The sequence below is a fragment of the Puntigrus tetrazona genome, chromosome 25 (genome assembly GCF_018831695.1).
Source record: "Puntigrus tetrazona isolate hp1 chromosome 25, ASM1883169v1, whole genome shotgun sequence".
Lineage (NCBI taxonomy): Eukaryota > Metazoa > Chordata > Actinopteri > Cypriniformes > Cyprinidae > Puntigrus > Puntigrus tetrazona.
The window spans coordinates 11,660,441-11,684,711 of NC_056723.1; the positions used below are offsets into that span (position 1 = coordinate 11,660,441).

General features: G+C 35.2%; 2 protein-coding genes across 3 annotated transcripts; both read right to left on the reverse strand.

The window, feature by feature from the left end:
• Positions 1 to 1,950: 1,950 nt before the first annotated feature.
• On the reverse strand, positions 1,951 to 8,657 carry LOC122331164 (annexin A2-A-like). Its single transcript, XM_043228670.1, has 13 exons — positions 8,553 to 8,657; positions 7,683 to 7,743; positions 6,812 to 6,902; positions 5,646 to 5,740; positions 5,449 to 5,562; positions 5,261 to 5,351; positions 5,115 to 5,194; positions 4,958 to 5,017; positions 4,287 to 4,380; positions 4,115 to 4,210; positions 3,279 to 3,337; positions 3,005 to 3,127; positions 1,951 to 2,322 (listed from the first exon to the last, which is right to left on the reverse strand). Exons 2-13 carry the CDS (start codon positions 7,731 to 7,733, stop codon positions 2,263 to 2,265), a joined length of 1,014 nt encoding a protein of 337 aa, XP_043084605.1. The 5' UTR covers positions 7,734 to 7,743; positions 8,553 to 8,657; the 3' UTR covers positions 1,951 to 2,262.
• A 1,489-nt stretch (positions 8,658 to 10,146) lies between these two features.
• Positions 10,147 to 23,967, reverse strand: ice2 (interactor of little elongator complex ELL subunit 2). 2 transcript variants are annotated; one of them, XM_043228832.1, is made up of 15 exons: positions 23,829 to 23,967; positions 23,589 to 23,690; positions 22,413 to 22,698; positions 22,207 to 22,326; positions 21,700 to 21,834; positions 21,488 to 21,604; positions 20,450 to 20,606; positions 20,163 to 20,347; positions 18,652 to 19,504; positions 17,303 to 17,469; positions 16,780 to 16,909; positions 13,227 to 13,311; positions 12,959 to 13,009; positions 12,329 to 12,569; positions 10,147 to 10,542 (listed from the first exon to the last, which is right to left on the reverse strand). In XM_043228832.1, exons 1-15 carry the CDS (start codon positions 23,840 to 23,842, stop codon positions 10,360 to 10,362), a joined length of 2,826 nt encoding a protein of 941 aa, XP_043084767.1. In that variant the 5' UTR covers positions 23,843 to 23,967; the 3' UTR covers positions 10,147 to 10,359. The 2 variants fall into 2 exon arrangements, with proteins under 2 accessions (XP_043084767.1, XP_043084765.1); XM_043228830.1 differs by having other exon boundaries at positions 22,413 to 22,722.
• Between the last annotated feature and the right edge of the window lie 304 nt (positions 23,968 to 24,271).

The following is a 24,271-nucleotide window of genomic DNA, read 5'->3' on the forward strand; positions in this document are numbered from 1 at the left end:
TGTATTTTAAAGTGATGATATAACATGAAATTAAATATCTAACACATATAACGTATATTTTACATATATAACAACTATTAGGCTAACATCTAGAAAATCGCTAATTTTTTACGCAACCACTCTTTTTTAAAACAGCTGCAAAAATGATTACAATGGAGTGGATGTCGTGTTACAACAACAGATTCTATACGAGTGTCCGCACTTTGAAGTAAATAATAAATCATCCGTGAAAACAACGTCGGTCCGGAGCGAGCTCTCCATGAAGAGTCAAGAGACATCTAGGCCCTTTTCCGTCTGCGTTCCCATCTTCCTCCTCAAAACGTTTCTTTCTCATTAGGTTTTTCTCCCTCTGAAGGACCGAGGGCCTGCTGGGGCCGTTAGAAATGCATTGTCAACTCTTCAGCGGATCTCACCCTCAGAGACCACAAACTAAACAGGGGAAAGATCTAGTGGAGGAACCTCTTTCTGGTATGCTAATCGAGTTAGCTGGAGGTTAAATTAACATTTTTAATTAAAAAATTAGCACCAAACAAACACAGCAAAACACACTAATGATTAAAACATCTAAATAAAGCCTCCTCGTGAAGAATGAGCAGGAGAAGGCAGCGTGAAAACTATTTTATTGCTCTCATAAAGCACGTCTGGAGAGGAAATTCACATCTAAATGACATTGAGTCGTTGGCCGATTATGTAGTGAAATGAATGGACTGGCTGAGGCGTGTCAATATGTTGCGGGTGATTATCATGGAAATGATTGGGTGGTAAAATACGACGCTCGATTCCCTCAAGTATCCAGTCAGGGAAAGTGTTTTGTAATTAAAGCCTTTATGTGGCGTCGAGTAACGCGTGTATGTAAAGCGTATTTAAATTTGATCCCGGGCAGGAGCTCAAACAGCGGAGAAAACGCTTTCTCTGGTGTGTAACTTGCTACTTTTTAATTTCTTTTTAAAATTAGGGGGATAAAATATGTTAATTTCAGCGGAGATCAAACACGAAGTATTTGTTATCGAATAAAAAAATAATCATTAAGAAAAAGGCGGTCGCAAACATCAAAGTAATCCCGCGGACGGTTTCTGGCCGGGAGCCACGCAAGCGGAGCCTGGGGCTCTAGCGCCCTCTGGTGGAAACACTGCAGAAATGCAGCTCGCGAATTACTGTTGATTTACAACAGCCCTGATAAAACTCACCTGCCTGTGATTTTCTAATGATCCCGAAGACACTGATTAGCATGCTCAGGTGTGTTTGATTAGGGTTTGAGTTAATCTCTGCAGCAAAATGCATCTCCAGGTCCAAATTTTGATGCCAAATGCTACCCCATATATATACCCCACATTTCTTAATACATTTTAATAAGACATATTATTTAAATATGTTCTAAAGCTAAAATAAATCAACAAAATATATATTGTTAATTAAATAAAATGCATAAAATAAAGTATAATTATCAGTTTTACAAAATAAATGTATAATCATACATTTAATTAAATTATTAATAAATAACATTTACTTGTATAATGCTTTTAGGTCCAAAGCAATGCCTTTTCTTTCTTTTTTTTGCCAATGCAATGCAATTGATCCCCTAGTACCTTTTGGGTGTTGGTTTGCAAACCTAAGGCCCACTTTTTAAAACAAATCTTGAATGATAAAGTAATAAATATGAATTCATGTTCATTCATATGGTTTAAGACTAATTTATTGTGTGTGGGGAAAAAGTGTATATAATATAATAACACTATACTCTTTAAATACAGTACTCAAGCCAAAAAAAAAAATCACTAATATTTTTTAAAATAAAATTATATATATATTTATTGTTTTATTATTTTTATTTATATTTTTTATTTTATTTTTTTAATTCTAAATATTACATGTGGTTTAACTGACCAAATAATTTTTGAGAGGTCTTTGTTAGAAAAAAAGATATAAAAGGAAGAACGTGAAGCAGAGCCGGATGGTTTATTTTGTTTTATTTCCCAGTATAGAAAAAAATGGATAAACATACAAGTGTGTATGTTCTTTGTGCAAGAATTCCAGAAAGGCACCGATATCATTGCAGATTCACGATTCTGTCTCTAAAGCTAGAGATGGCACATTTAGCTCTTGCTCTGTTTGTTTTTGGATCCTTCTCAATGGAAAACACATGGTTATTTCCAGTCTAAGCGAGTGCGTGTCTCTAAAGCTGCAGCAGGGTATGGACTATATTGAAGGCCAGGCACGGGAGCTCTATGTCTGGAGCTCAGGTCCTCCTCGTGGTGCTCTGTCTTAATCGTCTCCGGCGCACAGACTCAACAGGGCCCTCTGGTAGTCTCCCTTTGTGTGCTCCTGAGCAAATGAAACATATAAATCAATACATATGTAGGATCCTACCTGATCTCATGGCATAAACGTACCTGGCTGCGCATTTTAGCGAGACACCAAATACGTACCAATAAGTACATTTCACCGCGGCTGCCAAAAGAAACGAACGCTAGAGTTCCTTACAGTTAGCAGTAAGTTTCAATTAATAAAGCGTAAAATATCATGCTACGACTTCAAAACAATATTCACACGCTGGCGTATTTGAAAACTGAACGTGTTTGAACGTTAGCATCGCACGTATCCAGTTTCATATCTGTAGGTTTTCATAGACGGTGGGTTTGTTCGCTACTTTATTTGAATCCCGTCTATCTACAGTTCAACAAAACGGTTCAAATTTGTGCAAATGGAAGTTGAAATGGCACAGTTGCATGCATTTTGTAAACGCTATCGGGTAGATTTAGGGTTGGATTTGGTGCAGGGCATATTTCCAACATGACAGAGCATTCATTTTTATACCTACATCAACAAAAATGTGCCAGGGTTTACATATTGAACCTGCGTTTTAGTGCCACTTTTTTTTTAACGGCAGCGAAACACGCAGTAAGTCACGTAAAAACAGTGTCGCACAATTTTACATATTTTTATGAGACCAGGTTGGTTGGATCAGTTTTACGCATGGTCATATAGCGATATAACAAGAACGTACAGCAATGGTCTGGTACAGAGACTTCCCGTGGTGGACCTTGAACTCTTGTCTGATCTTCTTGAGGTCCACCTCGCATCGGGACACCATTATCCGGGTCAGCACCTTTTCCTTGGCTCCTTTGCTCTGAAAGACACAACCGCGCAACGTTAAAAGAGAACGGCAAGCGCCTGATGCAATTCCTCTGCAAGACATCTGAAACATTACAGAGCCTTTTAATACTTTCTTCCAAGCCCACGAAAGAATAAAAAGTGTTAGTAGATGAAACGTCTCGTACCTTCATGGCGTCTTGCAGTCTGTTGGCGAAATACAGCTGTTTGTTTTCAAAGCACTGAACTGAGGAAGAGAAGACGTGGAGATTAGATTCGAGTTAATAGTAGCTTTCGCAAGTAAAAACATTGGGTTTGATGGTTAAACCGAGGGTTAAAACAGGTTCTGAAGACAGTTTCTAGTGGCTTTTAATCCAAGCCTGAACACAAATGTTCAGTCGGTATCACTTTTGAAAGAAGCTATTACTTTTATTCAGCAGGGACATATGAAACTGAACTAGCTAATCTGCTAGCATACAGCTAAAGGCTGACAAAGTTAAAATCTATAGACCTCAATAAGCAAAACTGACCAAAATAATAATGAAGTTTAAGAAAGCCTCTCATCCAAAGTGATAAATACCACCCTTCTCTGACTAGCATTAGCAACTTGCTAATCAGTCTTCGTCTGTGTCTTTGATTTTCACTAACACTGATAATGTATGTCCTATTCCAGCACTAATTTATTAAAATGTAGTGACGTCTTTGTTTTCGCTCGATGTCTAGGTTCAGGGTTAACCCTTACGAAAATTAACCATGGTTTTACTACAAATAAAACAAAACAAAAAAAACATGGCATACCATAGTTAAACTGCGGTAACCACAAACTGACCATGGTATTTTAAAACTTCACATAATCGTGATAATCAATACTCCAAAAACCATAGTTATGTCACTTTGAGGATAATAATACCACGGTTAATTTTTGTAAGCAGAACACTAATGGCTAGCTATTCAAAAAAGCTGTATCCCTTTCTAACTTCCTGTTTCAGCACTAGAAGGAGAGTTGAGTTTCATGGGGTCTCACCCAAGGTGAGGAAGGACTTCTCCAGGTCTCCCTTGACTTCTTTGCGGATGCTCTCCTGCATGTCATAGGGGCTGTAGCTCTTGTATCTGTCAAACACTGTGAGAGAAAACACAGAATCACTTCACTAACATGTGTGCTGTTATCTCATGAGATGGAAGGAAGGCTCACAAACCTTTCTGGAGGTGAGGAACGCTTCTCTCGGACATGATGGAGATCCAGCACTTCACATCAGTGCCTTTTCGTTTGACTCCAGCCTCATACAGGGCCTGCAAAGCAGATTCGAAGTATTCAAATATTGTAAGTAAATAAAACATGAATATATATATATATAATTTCTATTTAGTTACACTTACATGCATACATATAAATGTATATAAATATTTTTAAGTTAAATATTTACTTAATGTAAATAAATAGTATGTAAATAATATATTAATAGTATTTTTCATAAATATCATTCATATGCATTGTGAATAATTAAATGCATCTAAAAGTTAGTTTTTTAGTAAGTATACTTTTTAATATAATTGAAAAAGTGACTTTTTGACTGTAGGAAATACAAATAAATACTGTATAAAATGTATTTAATAAATAGATACTTATAACTATATATAAATAAATATTTTTAATTATGTTTAATATGCAAATACATACAAATAGTATGTAATTGTTCTAAATATATAACAAATATTAAATGCATTTTTTTTAACAATTGTGTGTGTGTGTGTGTGTGTGTGTGTGTGTGTGTTGCTCTAATGAATTCTTGATTTCTAGATGTTACATTCAGAGATCGATTTATTAATGTTTCAATGAAATGCTGAGAGATAAACCACAAGAACTCACTCTGGCATCTTCATCGATTTTCTGGTAGTCAATGACGGAGCTGGGCTCTTCTCTCTTGGCCTGATGTGTGTCCATCGCGGTTCGAAAAAGTGCCAAATATTGCGTTAAACATTAATTAATTCAGAAAGATATTAGCACACAAAAGAAGGCACCTCACCTCAACCAGAGCCAGCAGGAGTTTAGCAAAGTCTCCTGAAGTATCTCCAGACACGTCCTTCTCCAGGTCCTTCTTGAACACTGCGATGAGACACGCGTTTACCTCACTGCCTCCTAATGAGTGCACTTAAATACTCCCATACTCACATTCCCTGTAGACTTTCTTAATCTCCATGAGCTCGGCGTTGCTTCGAGAGCAGACGATCTCAATCAGAGACTCTTCATCGGTTCCCAGACCCTGCAAACACACACACACACACACACATTATGATTTCGCTCCCAATTTATCTACGCAGTAAAATCTGAATGAAAAGTCTTTTTCGTGTTTAGCGGACCTTGATGGAGGCTTTGATTTCGGAGGCGTCGTACTGGGCCGTGCTCTTCATGAGGCCCAGGATGACCGTCTCCAGAGAGCCAGACAGCGCCCCCTTCAGGGCTGAGATCATATCCTGAGAGACAGATCAATGAGAATTATTACAAAAAACAAAACGACATATTACATAATACAGAAATACATAATATACACACTGACCTTCTTGGCTCTCCTCTCATACGCGAAGGCTATTTCACGTCGCTGGCTGTATGTGCGTTTGGTCAGGACATCAATTATGGTTTGCTCATCCACCCCTAAAACAATTTTTTTTATATTAGCTTATTTTAATTATCAATAAATAATCATTTATTTATTAAATCAAAATTGCAATTTACCATATTAAAATATCACTAAGTACATACTTTATTGTTAATGGTCGAAAATGTTTTATTATCGTTTAATATTATTTCTGATTGAATATGTTTTTTTTAGCTGATAATGCGTGTGCATGTGTTTTACAGATTTGATATCTCTATATCTAAAATATTTTAATTAGCGCTGTCAAATGATTAATCACAATTGCATCCAAAATTAAAAAAAAAATCGCACATATGTGTGTGTGTAGTGTTAATGTGGATAGTTATATAAGACACATGCATGAATATATTCAAGAAAATTATGTTACATTTATATATGAATGTAAATATATACATGCAAATGTTAAAGTATATGTTGTAAATGTGTGTGTATATATAAATACACACACACACACAAGAATAATTGTTTGAGCACTAAATGATTACCAATTTTTTTATTTATATAAAAATATTTTTATTCTATATTTAATTAAATATTTAATATATTTTGCCCTTAAATACAAACAAAAAAAAAAAGTGAATGCAAAAAATATTTTTTTTTCTTTTATATTTCACAATAATTTTACAAATTATAAAAATAAATTAGGAGTATACATACTCTTTACGTATGCTCAAATTGTCACTTTAAAATTTTCGCAAAGAAAACCCCCCCCCAAACTTTTGATGGACATTTTTGTACAGTTTGGTAAGTTAAAAAGGTTGAATCTCCCAAAAGCATTATTCATGTATGTGATATTGTTGGTAATCTGCTGCAGTCAGGCGTTGGCCTGAAAATGTTCCACATGCGGTTCAGTCTCTTCCAGACAGGACGATGACTCACTTCTACCGCCGCTGGCCGCTCTGGACCGTTTTTACTCCGTAATGGCCCACAAGCACACAAAGACATGGGCCAGAAAAGCAAACATGAGTGCCTATTGTTTGTTTAATGGCTCGTAACCTCATCAGATTACAGGTTTAAACGAGACTCTGTCATGAGCTCATCATGTTCCAGCGCTTCTGCTCTCTTACCTTTAGTCTTGATAGCGGTCTCGATTCTGGCAGCATCTTTATCAGGATCAAAGTTGGGCTCCGGCACCACAGTGGGGTACGTGGGATCCCCCTGAAGACAGGAACAATGGGAGGATTCCATTAATGGTGCATTATATGTATTTTTTTATATATATATATATATATATATATATATGCATCATTCATTTTTGTTTAGAAGAATGCATTTTTATATATACACATTTATATGAAGAATATTTGTTTAAACTTTATTTTATGATTTAGTTCTCGCTATTAAACAATTAACTACGACTTTCGCCTCATACTCATTACTAGCTGCTTATTATTAGTTAGTAAGTTAGTTATTAGGTAGGAATAGGACGACTTATACTATAACAATATTTCTTAAACAGTTTATGCCAATTTTTATGTATGTAGTTGATCCTTTTCTTTTCATAGACACATAAAATATTTGAATGTGCTTTTAATTCATGCAGATTTAAGGAATAATGATTTATTTTTAATCTAGTTTTTGTTGCATTTTTAAACATTTATATAATTTTATTGTTTATTTTTTAATATATAACAATTATGACGTAGTAAACTTTAATTAGTTTAGATTTTTTTTTCATTATTTTTAATAATGAAATTTAATTTTTTTCTTATTTCAAATATATTTCTTAATTTATTTCATTAACATTTTGTGTGATTTTTTTTTTTTTGTGTGTGTGATTTCTTTGAATAAATTATAGATTTTATCACCATCACATTTAAATCAACCCTCACTAAGTTTATGTATTCAGTTCCAGAAGTTTATTGTGTTTTGTTTCCAGTTTAGTGTATACACACAAACATCTCCAATACAAACAATAAGTTTAGTATGAGGACTTACTCCACCCAGCTGCAGAGTGAGCTGCCCTAAGAACTCCTGTATCATCGCCATCCTGGACTTCCTGTGGAGAACAGCCACACCTATTGATTTCCATGATATTTTGCTTTATGTGTCCGATATCTATCACGCGGCAAACTGAACGACCATCTGATTTACATCGGCTTTCAGCAGCCTAAAGTGCACCGAGAGCACTCTCAGCTTTCAGAGGAGACTCGGAGAGTCCGTCACATGCTTCACAGAGTTATGTAATGCAGAACTGCAGAGGGCATGTCCGTTCAGAAACAGCCCTCTATTGCCCCATCCTGAGTTCAGAAAAACTTAGTCACCTCACCCTGCCGCAGTGAGTCAAAAGAACAAGAATAGACTCTGAGATGAAAGACGCACCACAAGAAGTCGTTTCTAGTCCCTTTACCATCAGTTCGCTTCTAATCAAAGCATCAGCTTCGCCCAAATGCTTGTAATTAAAGTTATTTTCCCTCTAAAATGCTGATTATTGCAAAAAGATCAAAACGTTACGCACGACGTGTCGCTGTTGCCGGGCAATTAGACCAAAACAGGACCGGTAAACAGTCATTTAAAAAAGCCAGCATCTGGTAAAAGCTAAGCAAGCGGACACACCCTTGAGAGAGCATGCTGGGAAAATTCCTCACGGCATGCGAGACATCTCTATCCACGTCTCAGGCGTTTGTCTGAGTTAAAGACCGTTTAAAAAGCTGAACGATTTACTTGCAAAACTGCCAGTGCTAGATTTGAATGCAATGTATTGTGTTTAACGCCATACGAAGTTAAAGAAGACATTGCTTTGCTTTATAAATGTCGATTTGATTTAATAAAAGGTTTAAAGGCTGGAGGAAAAGACTTGGAGCTTACCTTGAGTGATCAGCAGATCTCAGATGCTGCGCAGAAGAATCCCAGCTCTGGAGAGGGTGATGGGTGTGGTGTTTAAATAGCAGAGGCGGTCCGTTGGAGCTGGAGGTCCTGTCCTGAAGGTGTCTGGACACGCCCACCCGGCTTCACCGCATCGAGGGGCAGAGCTTCACTACGGCAGTCTGATACCAGCAGGGCAGGAAGTAGGAAACTCTGCCTGTGGTTTCAGAAGGGAAATTAAGCCTGTGGTCTTCGAGTGGTGACTTCAAACTAATCTTGGGAGACTTTCAAGGGACTGAACGTTTGCCGACCTTCATATTTTACATTTTGTAAAACTTAAAACGACTCATTTTCCTTTACACTGAAGTACTAAAATACTGAACCTGAAAAAAATCCCCCTAAAATGTTAAAAACTGACAAAAAATTTAAACTGAAAGAGAGTGAAAAATATAAAGTAGATTGCAAATACATATTTATATATTAAAAACCTTGCAGTTGTACTTTTAGTATACTCAACTGGTATAATTAAAGTCTGCTGAACTGGAATAATAATTTTTTTTAAATTCTATAATGCACTTTAATTGCGTGGAAGCAGTGCTGAAGTCCAACTAAATATATATGTAAAAAATGTAAAACTTAAAGATCTCTACTATGAAATAAATTATTTTAAATATCTTTATATTTATCTTAAATATCTTTATATATTTAAAATATATTATTTTCTGTGAAAGAAGTTTAGAAATGTTTTAATTGTTTTAATGTCCATTCAGCAAAATATGGTAAGAGCTTAGAAGTTAACTAACTTCTAAGTTTTTTCTTCTACGTGGAAGTATTTTTTTTAATATGCGTATATATGCATATACACACACATACACGCACACACATATGATGAAAACTATGAAACATTATCACAACATTTTAAAACATCAGTATAAGGATATGTGCATATTACATGAGGTTTTACGCTTATTAATGTCTGCAGCACATTCAAGAAATCTATAAATTATTGTAAATTAATAGAAATAACCCATAATGCAATGCAGATGACATATATAGTATATAGTATATATACATATATAGTATTTTACTGGGCTTTTTTTTCTACAGTAACTGTAAAGTTACAGCAAAGTCTAACGGTGTCAAGAAAAAGCGTTTAATATTCGTTAAATATCTCCATGTTAAACATGTTAAACTTGCTGTATATAAGCATTAGCATCTAACTAAGTTTACTGCCTTTAATGCTATTATTAGGCAGCTTCTGCGTAACATTCCTTGGCTATGTCTTGAACTAAAAACCGCTGCACATTCCTTTTCTTCAGTTTCGCAAAAGTTTTTACTTTATATCAGCTGAAATGCACACAAAGGCACACGCTGACAATCTACTGGAATAAGTTGTTCTTTGGTTGTTTTAAACATCGGCTTCCATAGGGATAGACTAATTCTAGAACTGTATAACAATTCTAATTCTAGACTAATGATTATATTTAGTATTGACAGTAAGCAAATAAACCTGCATCTTTCTCTAATAAAATGAATAATCTTTTTAGAAAAGACACTAGGATGTCCAGTCTGTATGTGTATGACAAACACAAGAATATTATATCAAAGAATAATTTATTTGTGCTGATTTTTTTTACTTCTTAATGGTAAAGAATGTTTCAAAATGTACAAAAAAAGTAGATATACACAACAGGATTAAAGAAAATAGGTTTTAAGTAGCTGTACATAATATTAGGGATAAACATAACGAATATAGTAATTACACACAAAAAATCTATTTTTCCAAATTCAAAGCTTTCCATCCTTTCCTTCAACCTTCACTTGTTTGGGTTTGTTGCTGGTCATTCATCATCTTAGCTCTCACATTGTCTCTCCATGCTTTTTTTTTTTTTGCCTTTTTTTGCTTCTTTGTTGACTGATTCTGATTGGTCGCTCGTGGCGGTGTCACCGCGTTTTTTCCCTGGCGTTGTTTAGGTCCTGTTCCACTTTTTGCCTGTATGAGAAGAAGGTAAAAAACATACTTCATAAAATCATGTTATAACACTGTTTGGATAGCAGTATTGAAGTTTATCTAAATAGACTTCAGCCTCCAATGTCCCAGCATGCCTTAGGACATGCATATATATATAGCAGGCATGTCTCTACAGGACAGCGTGGGCATGGAGCTCAGTGGTTTACACAATTAACACACCTCCCAGGTTCTGGAGTACGTTCTGCTTCAATGAAATTTTAAGTGTCATGTTTCCTCAGGCAGAGCTTCATTGGGTACCAACGCGATGATGTAAGAGTTACTTAATGTAGAGTAGGATGGGTGTGATCTTTATGACCTGCCCCGACTCATATCCCAGCCGCAAGAGCCTCAGACCAGTGAGTAAGAGAACATCCACTATCTAAATTTACGTCAAAGGGATAGTTCACCCAAAAATTAACCCTCAGGGCATCCAAGGCTTGCCTTGAACTCATTCACAACATCCGGCGCGTGATGGGTGAACGTGCTCCGGCGCATAGATATCTATACATAGATGCCTCATTAGTGACTAACTGACTAGTTTCTAAGGGCCGCGGTACGTAAGGATCTACTGCTATATCTGTGTGCCTGGATATTGTGAATGAGTTCAGCACGGCCGGAGATCAGGACGTATTAGAGGCTTGGTTGCCATTGACTTCAATTATATGACTGACAGACTGCAATGGTTTGAGTTAAAAATCTCTGTTTGTGTTCTACCTCAAAAAAAGTCACTTTTAAGCAGATAAGTAAGCAGATAAACATCAAATTTTTATTTTTGGGTGAACTCTCTCTTTTAGTTTTGTTTTGGAAGAACAGAGTTTGCAATGGCAAGCGTCACTGTGATAACTTGGAAACGAAGATAAGTAACTTTCACCATCAGTTGTTACTCAAACAGATTCACAGCATGACAAACCGTCCCAACAGACAGAATGGGTGTGTTAATTCTGTGCAGGAATGTTATTAAGACATCCTCTGACTGTTTATGTTGGCTGTGAGTGAGTATACGCAAATACCTGAGTATTCGGTGCATATCTCTGAAAATAGATGTTTCTTCTAAGTGAGCAATGGCTCAAATTATTACTTGAACCAGCAACCTACCAGATATTTAGCAGATTTCCTACATGAGTACCATGGTTTAATCATCTGGAGCACACATGTGAACCAGAAGCCTTTCATTTACACTACACCATACCACCTGGAAACACTGGAAATAAAAGAAACTAAGTTGCAAGCTAAATTCAAACACAAATTTTCCAAATAAGCACCACAGTTCAACTGTCCGGAGCACACGCGTGAACCAGCAACCTATCACTTACCAAATGTAAGCTAAACTCAACACCACAACATCTGGAAATGCTATATAAAGACATGTTGCAGGATAAATTCAAACTCAAAACTCCCACACAAGCACTACAATTCAACTCTGAGCTATAACCACTACACCACACCAAAAGGAAATAATGGATAAAGGTTCAGTGGCAAGTTCAAACTCAAATTTCCAGCATGAGCACAGTTCAACATGCCGGGAGCACACATATGCAAACTAGCCACCTTTAATTTACCAACTCTTAACTACACCGCACCACCACTAGAAATACAGTTCAAATGTATGTTGCAGACTAAATTCGAAACTAATTTTCCCAAATAAGCACCAAGGTTCAACATGTCTGGAGTAGTGCGTGTAGTATGTGTGTGCGCATATTTTTTTATATATTTTAATACATACATGCACACTACACATTATGCAAACAAAAGGCGAAGATGTTCATACCTGAGGGGGTGGCCGTGGGGGGAAAGTGCAGGGCGGTCTGTTGTGTTTCTGGTGAAAAGGCAGGACGCACGAGGGGTCCAGAGGAACCCAGGGGATCCCTGGAGACACAGCTGGGGGTCTGCAGTGCACGTGCTGTAGGTGGAACACACCGCGAGCGGCCTTGGTCTCGTCGCTAGATTTAAAGATGGTCACGAATCCCTCACGAGGTTTGTGGACTAACAAGTATCGTCCTTCCTGTAATCTGGGGTAGGTGTTAAAAGACACCTTTATTAAAATTACAGCACTGCAACGGCAGAAAGGAAATTTGTAGCTGATGACATGAGCTTTCTAATGCTAAGGTCACATCCTTACAAATACTGAACTATAGGCTCGATACCTAAAGCTTACGTAATGATATTTTTCAAATGTTTAAATGCTTTTGCATGCCCGACGTTAATATACAGATCCACACTTTTAAAGACACGTGCAAATATAAGGATAAAGTATATTCTATTATATGATAGATTATCAACATTTGAGGTGGATCAGAACCTTTCAACAAATTTTCCTGTCTTAAGACAACTTTGATGAACTTTTTTGATCTACGTCAAATGCTACCTACTATAAATCTAACAAGTGAAAGAAACTCACAGCGAGATTTTTTTCAGTAAGTGGTACAGGGTGTTTAAACATCTAGCGGGCCTGAAAAAGAAACAATGAATCGCATTAAATTACACTGAAACTCAACACAATGGATATAATACTAAATATAAATCAATTACTAAAAATTTAAATGTTAATAACTATTACAGTGTTTCAGATCAGTGAAAATTACTTTAAAAAAACTAAAATCGGTATACTTTTTGAAATGGGTTTATTTAACCAATTAAAAATGGACTTTATGTAGAGATTCACTCACTTGAAGTCACAGGTGACGTTCTGAATCCAGTCGTCGGGCAACAACTGCATCTGAGCCACTTCTGACGTGTGTGCATTAATGCGACCTACACAAATAATCACACGGTTTGTGAACAACCAGCCTTTAAACGCACAGGCTACATTAGGTACATTACCCCCTTTTTTAATTTTCTTGTTGCAAGTCTTAAATCACATCTGACAATACTTCCATTCATTTTCCATAACGGCTGGTTAAGCTGCGTTTTTATTTACCAGTCAATAGCTAAAGGAGTGAGCATTAAAGCGGCTCATAGTCTGAAGAACGTCTAAATCTGTGTCAACATGTGATGCAGAGCAAAAAGGACACGTATTGACCTGCAACGCTAACTCAGGCGATGAGAAACGCTGTGAATGTTGCAATAATCGTTCACGCGCTGTGTCTGTCTATTGTATCTCTGCCTCGTAATATTTCACACTGATGGTGTCACTCTGAGTTCACGGCAGAAGAAACGATCTCCACACCCTTACTTGTTCGCTGCTCTAGGACAAAGAACACGGAGCTATAATGAAGACGTGATGACATTTCACCAATTCTTCTTCAAAACACAAAGAGGATGAGCAACAATTAGAGAGGTTTACAGCAATGAATAATTAATAACTGAAAAAAAAAAAAAAATAATAATAATAACAACAACACACACAATATGCCTAATATGACACGGAAGACTGGAGTAACGTATTGAAAGTGTTACATTTTAAAATATATTCAAATAGACAAGATTTTTTAAATGGTAATAATTAATAAAAAAAGAAACAAAAAAAACAATTATATTATTTCTGAAATTAATTGATTAATCCCACCAAACATTAATGTTTTTATTAAACTTTCATTAATCTTTTTTTATGTGATAGGTCCAGCATCACTGATAACAATGTCTCTTGGAAATAATTTTTTCCCCTTGAAAAATAGTCTTGCAGTATAATTCATAGAGCTATCAATTGTAACATTTATTAGACCTTAAAAAAAAAAAACCTTCTAAACTTAAGTAAACTTAATACAATCTCCACATACTCATAAAAAGTGTCATATTTAGCTTCCTTTTATCATTTGACAAGTTGAAAATATACATTGAAATATATATATAAATTGTAAAAAGTTATATAAATTGAAAAGTTATCAAACACTAAATTCTAAATATATAAAAGGTCATTTTCTCTCACAACAGCGGGGTTGAAAAGTTTTTAAAAAATGTATCCATTATTCTGAAGCTCGGTAAATCGAATATATATCCACAGAAGTCGGTTATTTATGTTGGAATTTTAAAAATAGAAGTATTTTTGTTACAAAAACCCATCAATCTGGTTTAGAGGACATGTGATAATCCCCCGAGGGCGTATAGGTTAGTTTTATGATGTAGTACTTGCGGATATATTTGATATATGGAACTTCAAAATAATGGTCACTATCTACCTTCATTACCAAGCTTGGAAGAGCCAGGATTAAAAAAAAAAAAAAAAAAAAAAAAAAAAAAAAAAAAAACTGATTGCGTTCATCTTGAAGAGGAAGGTCACCTAGAATGGCTTTGGGGTGAGTAGATTATGTGTACTTTTCATATTTGGGTGAACTATTCCACATATTATATTTTAGATAAAAACTGGGAGCCTTGTGACTGTCCCACTGACCGCCAAGTACATTACACAGCCAAGGTCCAGAAAAATATAAAAGACGTTGTCAGAATAGCCCATCTGCAAGTGGTTCAATCTGAAGGTTACGAAGGGGACAATAATACTTTTTGTATGCAAAGGAAATAATAATAACAACAACTCAATAACTATTATATTCAATAACTCATCTCCTCTGTTTTGGCCACCATTGACTTCCATAGTAGGACAAAAATTCTATGGAAGTCAATGGTGACCCAAAACAGCCTGCTTACAAACTTTCTTCAAAACAACTTCCTTTGTGTTTGGCAGAACAAAGAAATTCATACAGATTTGGAACGACCTGGGGGAGAGCAAATGTGGACAGAATTTTCTTTTTTTTGGGTGAACTTATATTATACTTATATTATCTTGTCAGTAAAATCTTCAGTGAAGTGCTAAGCTAGAATGTTCTCTTGAGCCTTGTAATAATTTGTGTGAAGATACCAGTCCGTTCTGTTATCAGTAGAGCTGGATCCTGGCCTAGACCCAGAAAAAAAGACTAAATTCCTTCAATAAGCCTAGAAGAATCTCTAAAGCAAACGATAAGCCGAGAGAGAGTCTGTTCTGCATTCTTCTGTGATTCAGAGGTATTTTCACCTGCATGCACATTGTGGGCATTCTTTAAATCACTGTCAGTAACACAGGCATCTTCAAAGTGGACAGAAAATGTCAGGGTCCAATTTTTCCAAACTTTAGAAGTCTGTTCAGCAAAAAAGGGAGTCTCCTTCCCTCTTTCTCTCATAATGAAGAAACCCAAGTAGCCCTACACCCACAGCGATATGTCACACAAGCGCTTGCATTCTTCTGTAGCCCTTTCAAAGTAGAAATGTTAGTAGCTACGGCAACCCTGACTCAAAACAGTGAGTCATGCGTCATGAGAGAGGCATGCTGGGAGTTTGTGGGAAGTTCACTTTTGTGCTGACTCCCCTTGTTACACTACAAATACAACACGGATACTTCTGTTAGTCAAATTGTGAAAAAAAAACCCAAAAAACAATTATATATTTTAAATTGTTTGGCGATTTGTGATTTGCATTTAAATGACGTAAAAAAAAATTGTTGTTTCGGTCATAGAAAGACAATGTAGCGAGAAGTAGATTTAAGCAAGTAAAATGCAGTAAAATTATAGCATTTATTTTTACATTTTTAAACATTACATTTATAATATAATCATTCTTTGTTAATAAATTTCTATAGAATTATAACATTTTTACAAACTTTTTTTTTTTTTTTTTTTTTTTTTAAATGAATCACTGATTCAGCTGGGAATTGATTTACCAAAAATGTTTACCTACTTATTTTTACTGCATTTACAAGGATGAAAAATGTCTAAATTCAATGATTTTCTAATTAGTTTAAATTGATTCATACGTTTTTAAGGCAACATTTTACAGTGCAAGAATTGCTCTAAACCACTGGATAAGGTACGAACCGATGTATTTAAATTTATGCACTAAATTTGTAGTACTTAAAATTATTTATACATAAAAATTATGTAAAACATTATTATAAAAACAAAACTATAGTTAATATTTTTGTCAATCTTAAATATTATGCATATGAAAATCAAGAGCTGATTCAATTGTGAATTGATTAATCAATTTTACCTTTTTTTTTTACCTAATTATTTTATCAGTTTTACAACATATTAAATAAGTAAATATGCATTAATTTGTTTGCATTATTAAATCAATGAAGTTGCATCTACATTTATCATCAATCTTTATTTTTGCTACAACATTTTACAGCATAAATCTATTAAAGCCGATAGCTTTTTTTGTGACATTTTCTTCAGGTCACATGAATATGATCGTTTTAACGCTCTATAAAATTCGTAACCTTTGATGACAGATGAAGAGAAAGTCTCTTACTTATAAAGGACACAGTACTGGAGTGCAGAAGTTTCTCGGCCCACAGCTGACAGGCCTCGGTGTGGGTCAGACTCTCGGCTCCGTAGCACAGCTGATACTCCAGCTTGGGTAAAACCTGCACCGGGACGGCCTGGGGGAGAGCAGACTCAATCATTACCCGCTCAAACGGCAGATCTGAGTCACTGTGCTCTACAAACACAGGCAGAAGAAATCCTGTGCTGCTTGTTTCGACCACTGACTGGAAAGAGTGTGTTAACACGCTGATAAGAATGAAAGGTCAAATCTACAGCCCTGCGCAGGAAACCAGGCTGTTTAAAGAAAGGGTGCGGCGCACATTACTCAGCCCTGGTTAAAATATAAAGATTAATGCTTGGCATATTGACATACTAACTCAAATCCAATAAATCACTGACGATGGTAACTAATAATGATGCTAAGACGCATTGTGAGCGCGTACACAAGACCCGAGGAGTCAAAATAATCAATCGATACTGTTACTAAAGGACCACTGCGTCCAGCTCACCCTGAAGGTGTCTGTGTCGTGTCTGGGGTGAGCGAGGTCCACACTGCTGCGCACCATGAGCAGGACGTCCAGCAGGCTGTAGAGTTTGTACAAAACGCTGCCCTCTGCTGGAGGATCGTAGTCCATCTCATCCTCAGCACTGACCTGAAGATCCTCCTTCAGAAGACCTGCCACAGACCGAGAAAGACTTGACTTAAAAAAAAACCATAGAAATATAAAACTCTTTTAGACCGTAGTAATATTAACATTACATGTTAAAGTGAAAATATATATTACAAATCACTTGGGAAAAAAAAATAAATAAATAAAAAAATAAAATAAATATATATATATATATATATATATAATAAATAAATATATACACACACTTTATATCTTCATTGCCAAATAAATATATATATATATATATATATTTAACTTAATATGTATACATAATATTCTTTCATTTAAACCTACAATAATAAAAAAATATATAAAATATATAATACATATTTGTAATAATAGTAAATCAAATACATTAACAAAAAAAGGGTGAAAATGTTTTAAAAATCAACTTATAATAATGGTAACACTTTACAATAAGCTATCATTTGTTAACATTAGTTCCTGTACTAAACATGAACAACCAATTAACTAAATGTTTATTACAGTATTTATTCATCTTCATTAACAACACAAACATGCATTGTTAGTTGCATTTTGTGATTTTAACAATGCATTAGTCAATGCTGAAATTACAACGAACTAAGATTAATAAATGCTGTCTATTGCTCAATCCTAGTTCTTCTCAATTAATGCTGTTAACTAATGAATATTATTGTAGAGTGTTTCATAACGTTAATAATAATAATAATCATAATAATACTAGTCACCAAAAAACTCGTTTTTGGAGAACATCAGTAATGTTTGAAATATCTGATTCTTGCGCTTCAGTGATAATTTATGACCTGACTTGTTACAATTGCTGAATTTGTCAAGTTACATGTGTTAAAATTCAGGGGGAAAAATAACTAAATAATAATGATAAAAATACTTATAATAATTCAGGTATTTACTTAAAATACAAAAAAGTATATAAATTGAAATACTTCACATTTAAATAATATTTGAATATGTTTAAATAATACACTTAACTAAATATTGTTTACTTAATTTTATTTTAATTATTTAAACAATAAATCATAATGATAAAAAAAATTACATTAATTTTGACAGTCGGGTGTATGACCATTTTACCTTCATTTCCTAATTTCTACAAAAGCGTTTCATGGATAAGGGTCGGTTTTAAAGCATCATGGGGCACATTTAAAGTACACCTGAATAACCCCACAAAACGTTCAAGCACTAACGTTTTCTTTGAGCGGCCACCAGCACAGGGACGTCAGCAGGAAGTGTGCCGTCCTCTTCCTGTCCCTCTCTGGACTCCAGATACGACGTCACACATGGTTTGACCAGTGAGTGTGTTTTAGCTTCTGGAGCTTTGTCTTCTGGGATGTGGGCTTTCATCGCCTCCTGGTTCTTGCTGGGGGTGGACTTCAGCATGGCATCCTGCATCTTCAGAATCTGCCCGAGCTGATCACACTCGCCAGATATTCGGGGTCTTTTGATGCCTTTATTTGTTCCTTTGCCTGAAGCGTTTGCACCCTGGTCAGGCGCTATTGGAGAGGACACTTCTGGAGCCGTCACCTGGGTTTGAGGTCTGCGTGGGGATAAAATGTCATCTATGACTAGTCGTTCTTCGTCAGAATCCAAATCATGATTCGTTTTGTCTTCCATCACATGTCTGGGTCGCTTGGTGGGAGGACACTGAGCAGAAGACATTTCCATCTTCTCTTCTGCAGCTTCACTCACACTTTCCTTTTCTGAAATGGCGGTTTTGTTCAGCGTATCATCTCCTTCATCAGCCAAAATGTTGGCTTCTCCTTGGACCTTAGCCATGGTTGACTCGAAGGGTTCTGTGGGAGCATCTTGAGATGTTGAGGTGAGTTTTGTTGTACCTTCAGACTCCGTCGGTTTCTTGAGGTTTGGGATATGTTGAGACGGAGTTACAGTTGGATTTGTAGAAGCTGTTTTTGGTTCATTCTGTTGCTTCACTTTCTTAATGGGCTTGTAGGACTCCCCAAATGACTCCAGGTCTGTTAGATCGGTCCCAAAATCCATACCAGAATCATCAAACGAAGCCATACTCCTGGAGATCTTGTCCTGGGCAGAGTAAAGCAAAAAAAAAAATATATACAGTGTTTACAATTTAATAATTTATCCTATAAATCACATTTATTTACTTAGCAGACACTTTCCAGAATAATAATATAATATACAGAGGTATTTAATATAAAACAGTAGTACAATATAATATAAAATAATATATAATAATAATAAAAATAATAAATATAGTAAGCTTTAAACATTTAGAACAATAAATGTTTTTAAACTAATAATATATATATATATATATATATATATATATATATATATATATATATATATATATATATATATATATATATATATATATATACACACACACACACACAAAAAATATAAACATGACATGTCAATTTGTTACATTTTATTAATATACAAATATAATAGTTTTCATTGCTAAACCAATTGTGAAATATATTATATATTTTCACTGTGATAACTAAACCATTTTGTTTTTAATTTTACAATGCATTTCATTTAATTTTTTCCTTTTTTTTTTTTTTTAACTGCTTACAAGTGGTAAAGTTGTTTATGAAAGGGGTTTAAAAAAAACAACAACAACAATAAATTGCTCATTTATTATTGTCATTGTTAACAATAGTTAATGTGCAATATATTTCCCTGGCGTTGTGTCTTCGAGTCATAGACATCTTACCTCGGAAAGAGGTTGCATTTCAACAGGCAGCTCTTCTGAAGTGAGGAAAAACACAGGACGTGATACGGTTTTCTTGAACGCCAGCTTCACGCTCTCTTGATGAAACAGCAGACTCCTCTCTCTCCAGCTCAGCTCTGTCTTCAGCAGAGGAGGATCGATGTATGCCGTCTTACTCTGACTGCTGCCTGAGAACAAACACAACATTCATCATGTGACACTACTGACAGGATTACAATCTCATGGTCTACTGTGAAGCATTAAAAAAACAAAATGAAGTGACTCTTCACCATTCATGGGATTCATTTTGACCCAAATGGGGAGTTCCCAGGCTTCTGTGAACTCGGAGCTGTTATTCAGGAGCTGAAGGAAGGCCTCTTTAGATAAACACACTTGTGGCTCGTAAGTAGCGCTGAGTTTTTCTGCATTACTGTCATTGCTGATGACCTGCAGATATTAAGAGACACCAGGAGAAGTCCTATATGTGATTCCCGGAGATCCATCAAAATGAGTTAACGAGGTATGGAGATTCGATTTAGTACATATCAGAATTAAATCTAGTTGTAATCCAAACCAAATGCAACAGTGCCCTCTAGTGATTACGGCCACATTTTGCACATCTCACAAAAAGGACATATCTAGGTATAGATATTCAGCTATAAATTGAAAAGTGTAAAATAAAACTATACATTTTCTGAATTTGTGCAGATTTTAAGACAAAAAAAAATACGACCATGTAAAAATAATAAATTGAATGGCACACGTTTATATGGTCTCTAAATGTAAATGTGTCATATGATCAATGCTTCAAAAACTAAAAGTAGAACTTGAGTCGAATAGAAGTTAGAAAAGAAGATTTTTTTCAAGTGCAAAAGTGCTTTTCGTTTTTAAGCATAAGCTGCTTAATTTTGTTCAGGTTCTCAGAAAACAACACTTCACATCTTAAGTAAATATATTTTTATTAAAGAATGTTTAGAAAAAAAAAATCTCAAATTTAGCTTCACTAATGTTTTTGTTAAAACAATATTAATATATTATTATTCTTATGCCATTGACATACAAACAATAAATATTAATACAATAACAATATTATTAATACTACTAATACTACATATAAAATAAATAACGAAAACAAATAGATATTGATAGATAGATAGACAGAGAGATAGATAGACAGAGAAATAGAGAGACAGAGACAGACAGACAGACAGACAGATAGACAGATAGACAGATAGATAGATAGATAGATAGATAGATAGATAGACAGACAGATAGATAGACAGATAGATAGATAGAACACTATCACAGGCAGGTGGCAGGTTACTTACAGTATGAAGCGAAGCTGCTTTATTAGCTGGAGGAAGCACATTTGACACGGTCTCATAGTCTACAGGAAGCTGGGTGTTTTCTGCAATGACTTTTTTGTCTACCATATCTATTTTACCCTGAGGAGAAAACACGGTAGCGTACAGCAGCAATAACAAACAACAGTATATCACACGTTCAACATCGTAAAAAAAGAAAAAAAGAAGAAAAGTACCATAGCAAGAAGCTGTTTCTCAAAGTTGAGAGAGAGTTCCCCCACAAACTTTACGCTGGTCAGACTAGTAATCTCTTGAATGCTGTAAACCTGCGGGTAACTCTTCACATGTTCCAGACAGGCTGAAAAATATTCCTGTTGGGGAAAACACACAAAATCTATTAAACAAATAACATATTTGATTCAGTGATGGGCAACAATTAATCACATTAAAATGTTTTGTGTATATAATGTGTGTGCGTGTACATTTATAATGAATATACAAATAAGAAAATACAATATAAGAAAATATACAATATAAGAAAATAAGAAATTATATATTAAATGTATTTATACATAATATAATTAGATCAATATAAATATAAACACAAGTATAAGTATATATATATATCTTCATATACAAAAAATTATAAATGCACATATTTTGTAAAAACAACCTTTTATTTTGGATGCGATTATATATTTAAATAATTAATGTAAATATTTGAACAGTAAAATAAATAATACCTCAGTGTAGCGGCTGCTGCCCGCAGGCATATAGTTGTACCCATCGGCACATGCTCTAGAAACATCTTGCAGGTATTTCATGAACTCCGTCACCTCGTTCTTCACCTGCTCCATCAAACACTTCGAAACGAGACGAACCGCATGAAAACAGGCTTGCATCGCCTCATTTTTAAAGGCAGGGTTTTAAAGGAGAGGAGATGGTCTACCTTTGAAGCTTTGAAGTAATTCTTGCGGACGAGCATGTTGAGATACATCTTGCGGTTCTTCAAATTGAGGGTGGAGAAGCGAGGGTAAGGCACCAGAGGCTCGGGGAAGGCTGAAATCTCAGCTCTCTTCACGGGTTTCGCTTTAGTCGGTGTGCGTTCAGAGGAGAGCTCATCTGATTCAGGGATGTTACTGGCATCCAAACCTTCATCACACTTCACAGCCTTAGCTTCTGCTGAGGGTCCATCCGCCTCTTTCTCACCGGTCTCCTCAGACTTTTTATTAGAGCTCCGAAGAAAATCATAATGCATCCTAATAACATATCATCACTTTTAGAAAAATTTACTTTATGAATTTTTTTTTTCTTTACTGGTACTGACTTCTGGGGAACGGTCTATGTGAACATGAAAAAGAAACTGCATTATACTTTTTAGTAGTAGTAGAAGCAATAGTAAACTAGAATGAATAAATAAATAAATAAGCGTAACATGGTCATAAACATTTCAATCCTTGATTTAGTTGCAAGTCATTGTTGTAGTAAGCCATTCGCGCATTTTGAGCCATGGGAAAAAAATCTTAAGTTGTGGACATAATTATAAAAAAAAAAAAAAAAAAAAAAAAATTTAGATTTTTATTTCATGGCTACAATAAATTTTTGTTAAGTTAAGCAATTAAGTTTTTGTCCACATGTCATGTTCAGGGCTCCATGATAAATACTAATAAATATATTTTTGTGTGTGCGTTTTTAAATTCATTATTATATATGGGACTAAATGAGGCATAATATATTGATCGGTACCATGAAAAATGTATAATAAATAAGTAAATATATTAAATATTATTATTATTATTATATAGACGTCCCATTTTGGTGTCCGCATAAAATTACATTTACAAAGCTTGATCTCATACACACGTTGACTAAACTAAAATATTTTGACTTGTACTCTTAATAAAATATGAAATTATTATTCTTATTTTTTTCCTTGCAAATGAGTAAAACCTTTCTTAAGTGATAGCCTAGTAAAAGCCCTTTTCATCTATAGACTATCCTTTACAAATTACGTTCATGAAGAACCGTTTTATATGAGGTTATTATGCCATTACTACTAATAACACAGTTTAACAACAGTTACCAAAGACTACAGTAACGATACAGGTGGACAGGATTTAGTTACCTGTGCAAAAGAGCAAACAGTTCTTTGACGTTGGGCGCGAGGGTGAACTTGTCAAACACATCTCTGGAGAACACAAGAGGAGCAGAGACAGGGGCATCGTTCCTGAGGACAAACCAGCACACTGAAGCTGACCGGCGAGAATGAAACCGAGAACAAATACAGCGGATCTCTTCTCTCACGCTGCCATTATCGTAACTATCAATAAAACGTGTCTATTTAACGAATCATACCGGCACCTACCATTTTAACTCCATTGCAGCAGGTTTTTGGATGTAGACGTAGCTCACATCGTTAAATCATCTACCGACTCCCAACTCTCGCACGCCGCCGGTCCCTCATCAAAACAGTGCTGCAGTTTAATCTTCCGCGGAGAAGCAGAACACGGCACAAAGGTTCCGCTTCCTATCACGCTTTTTGCAATATATATATTTTTAACTATTATGCTGTTACTGGTACAATACATTTGTGACAATAAATAAAATAAGTACTTATGTTGTTTGTACATGCTAAAAAAATAACATAAAATAGCCCAGCTAGATTTTTAATGGACGCTCACATATTCAATATATTGTCCTTTACATTTGATACAGATTAAAAGTCTCCGAAAGCCTCCTGTAGGGCTACTATTCGAAGATTTCACACGAACCTATTAGGTTCGTTCACTAATATACTAAATAAAAGTA

What these genes read in the sequence shown, in the direction of transcription:
- ice2 (XM_043228830.1), bottom strand. An exon ending in GGTGGCCGCTCAAAGAAAAC is followed by an intron (nt 17,470 to 18,651) that starts GTTAGTGCTTGA and finishes GGTCTGTGGCAG; the next exon opens with GTCTTCTGAAGGAGGATCTT. An exon ending in CCCCACGGCCACCCCCTCAG is followed by an intron (nt 10,543 to 12,328) that starts GTATGAACATCT and finishes CTTCTCATACAG; the next exon opens with GCAAAAAGTGGAACAGGACC.
- LOC122331164 (XM_043228670.1), bottom strand. Translation starts at nt 7,733, where the DNA reads ATGGCGATGATACAGGAGTTCTTAGGGCAGCTCACTCTGCAGCTGGGT. An exon ending in GAAGTCCTTCCTCACCTTGG is followed by an intron (nt 3,338 to 4,114) that starts GTGAGACCCCAT and finishes TCTCTTCCTCAG; the next exon opens with TTCAGTGCTTTGAAAACAAA. An exon ending in CTCTGTACCAGACCATTGCT is followed by an intron (nt 2,323 to 3,004) that starts GTACGTTCTTGT and finishes TCATTTGCTCAG; the next exon opens with GAGCACACAAAGGGAGACTA.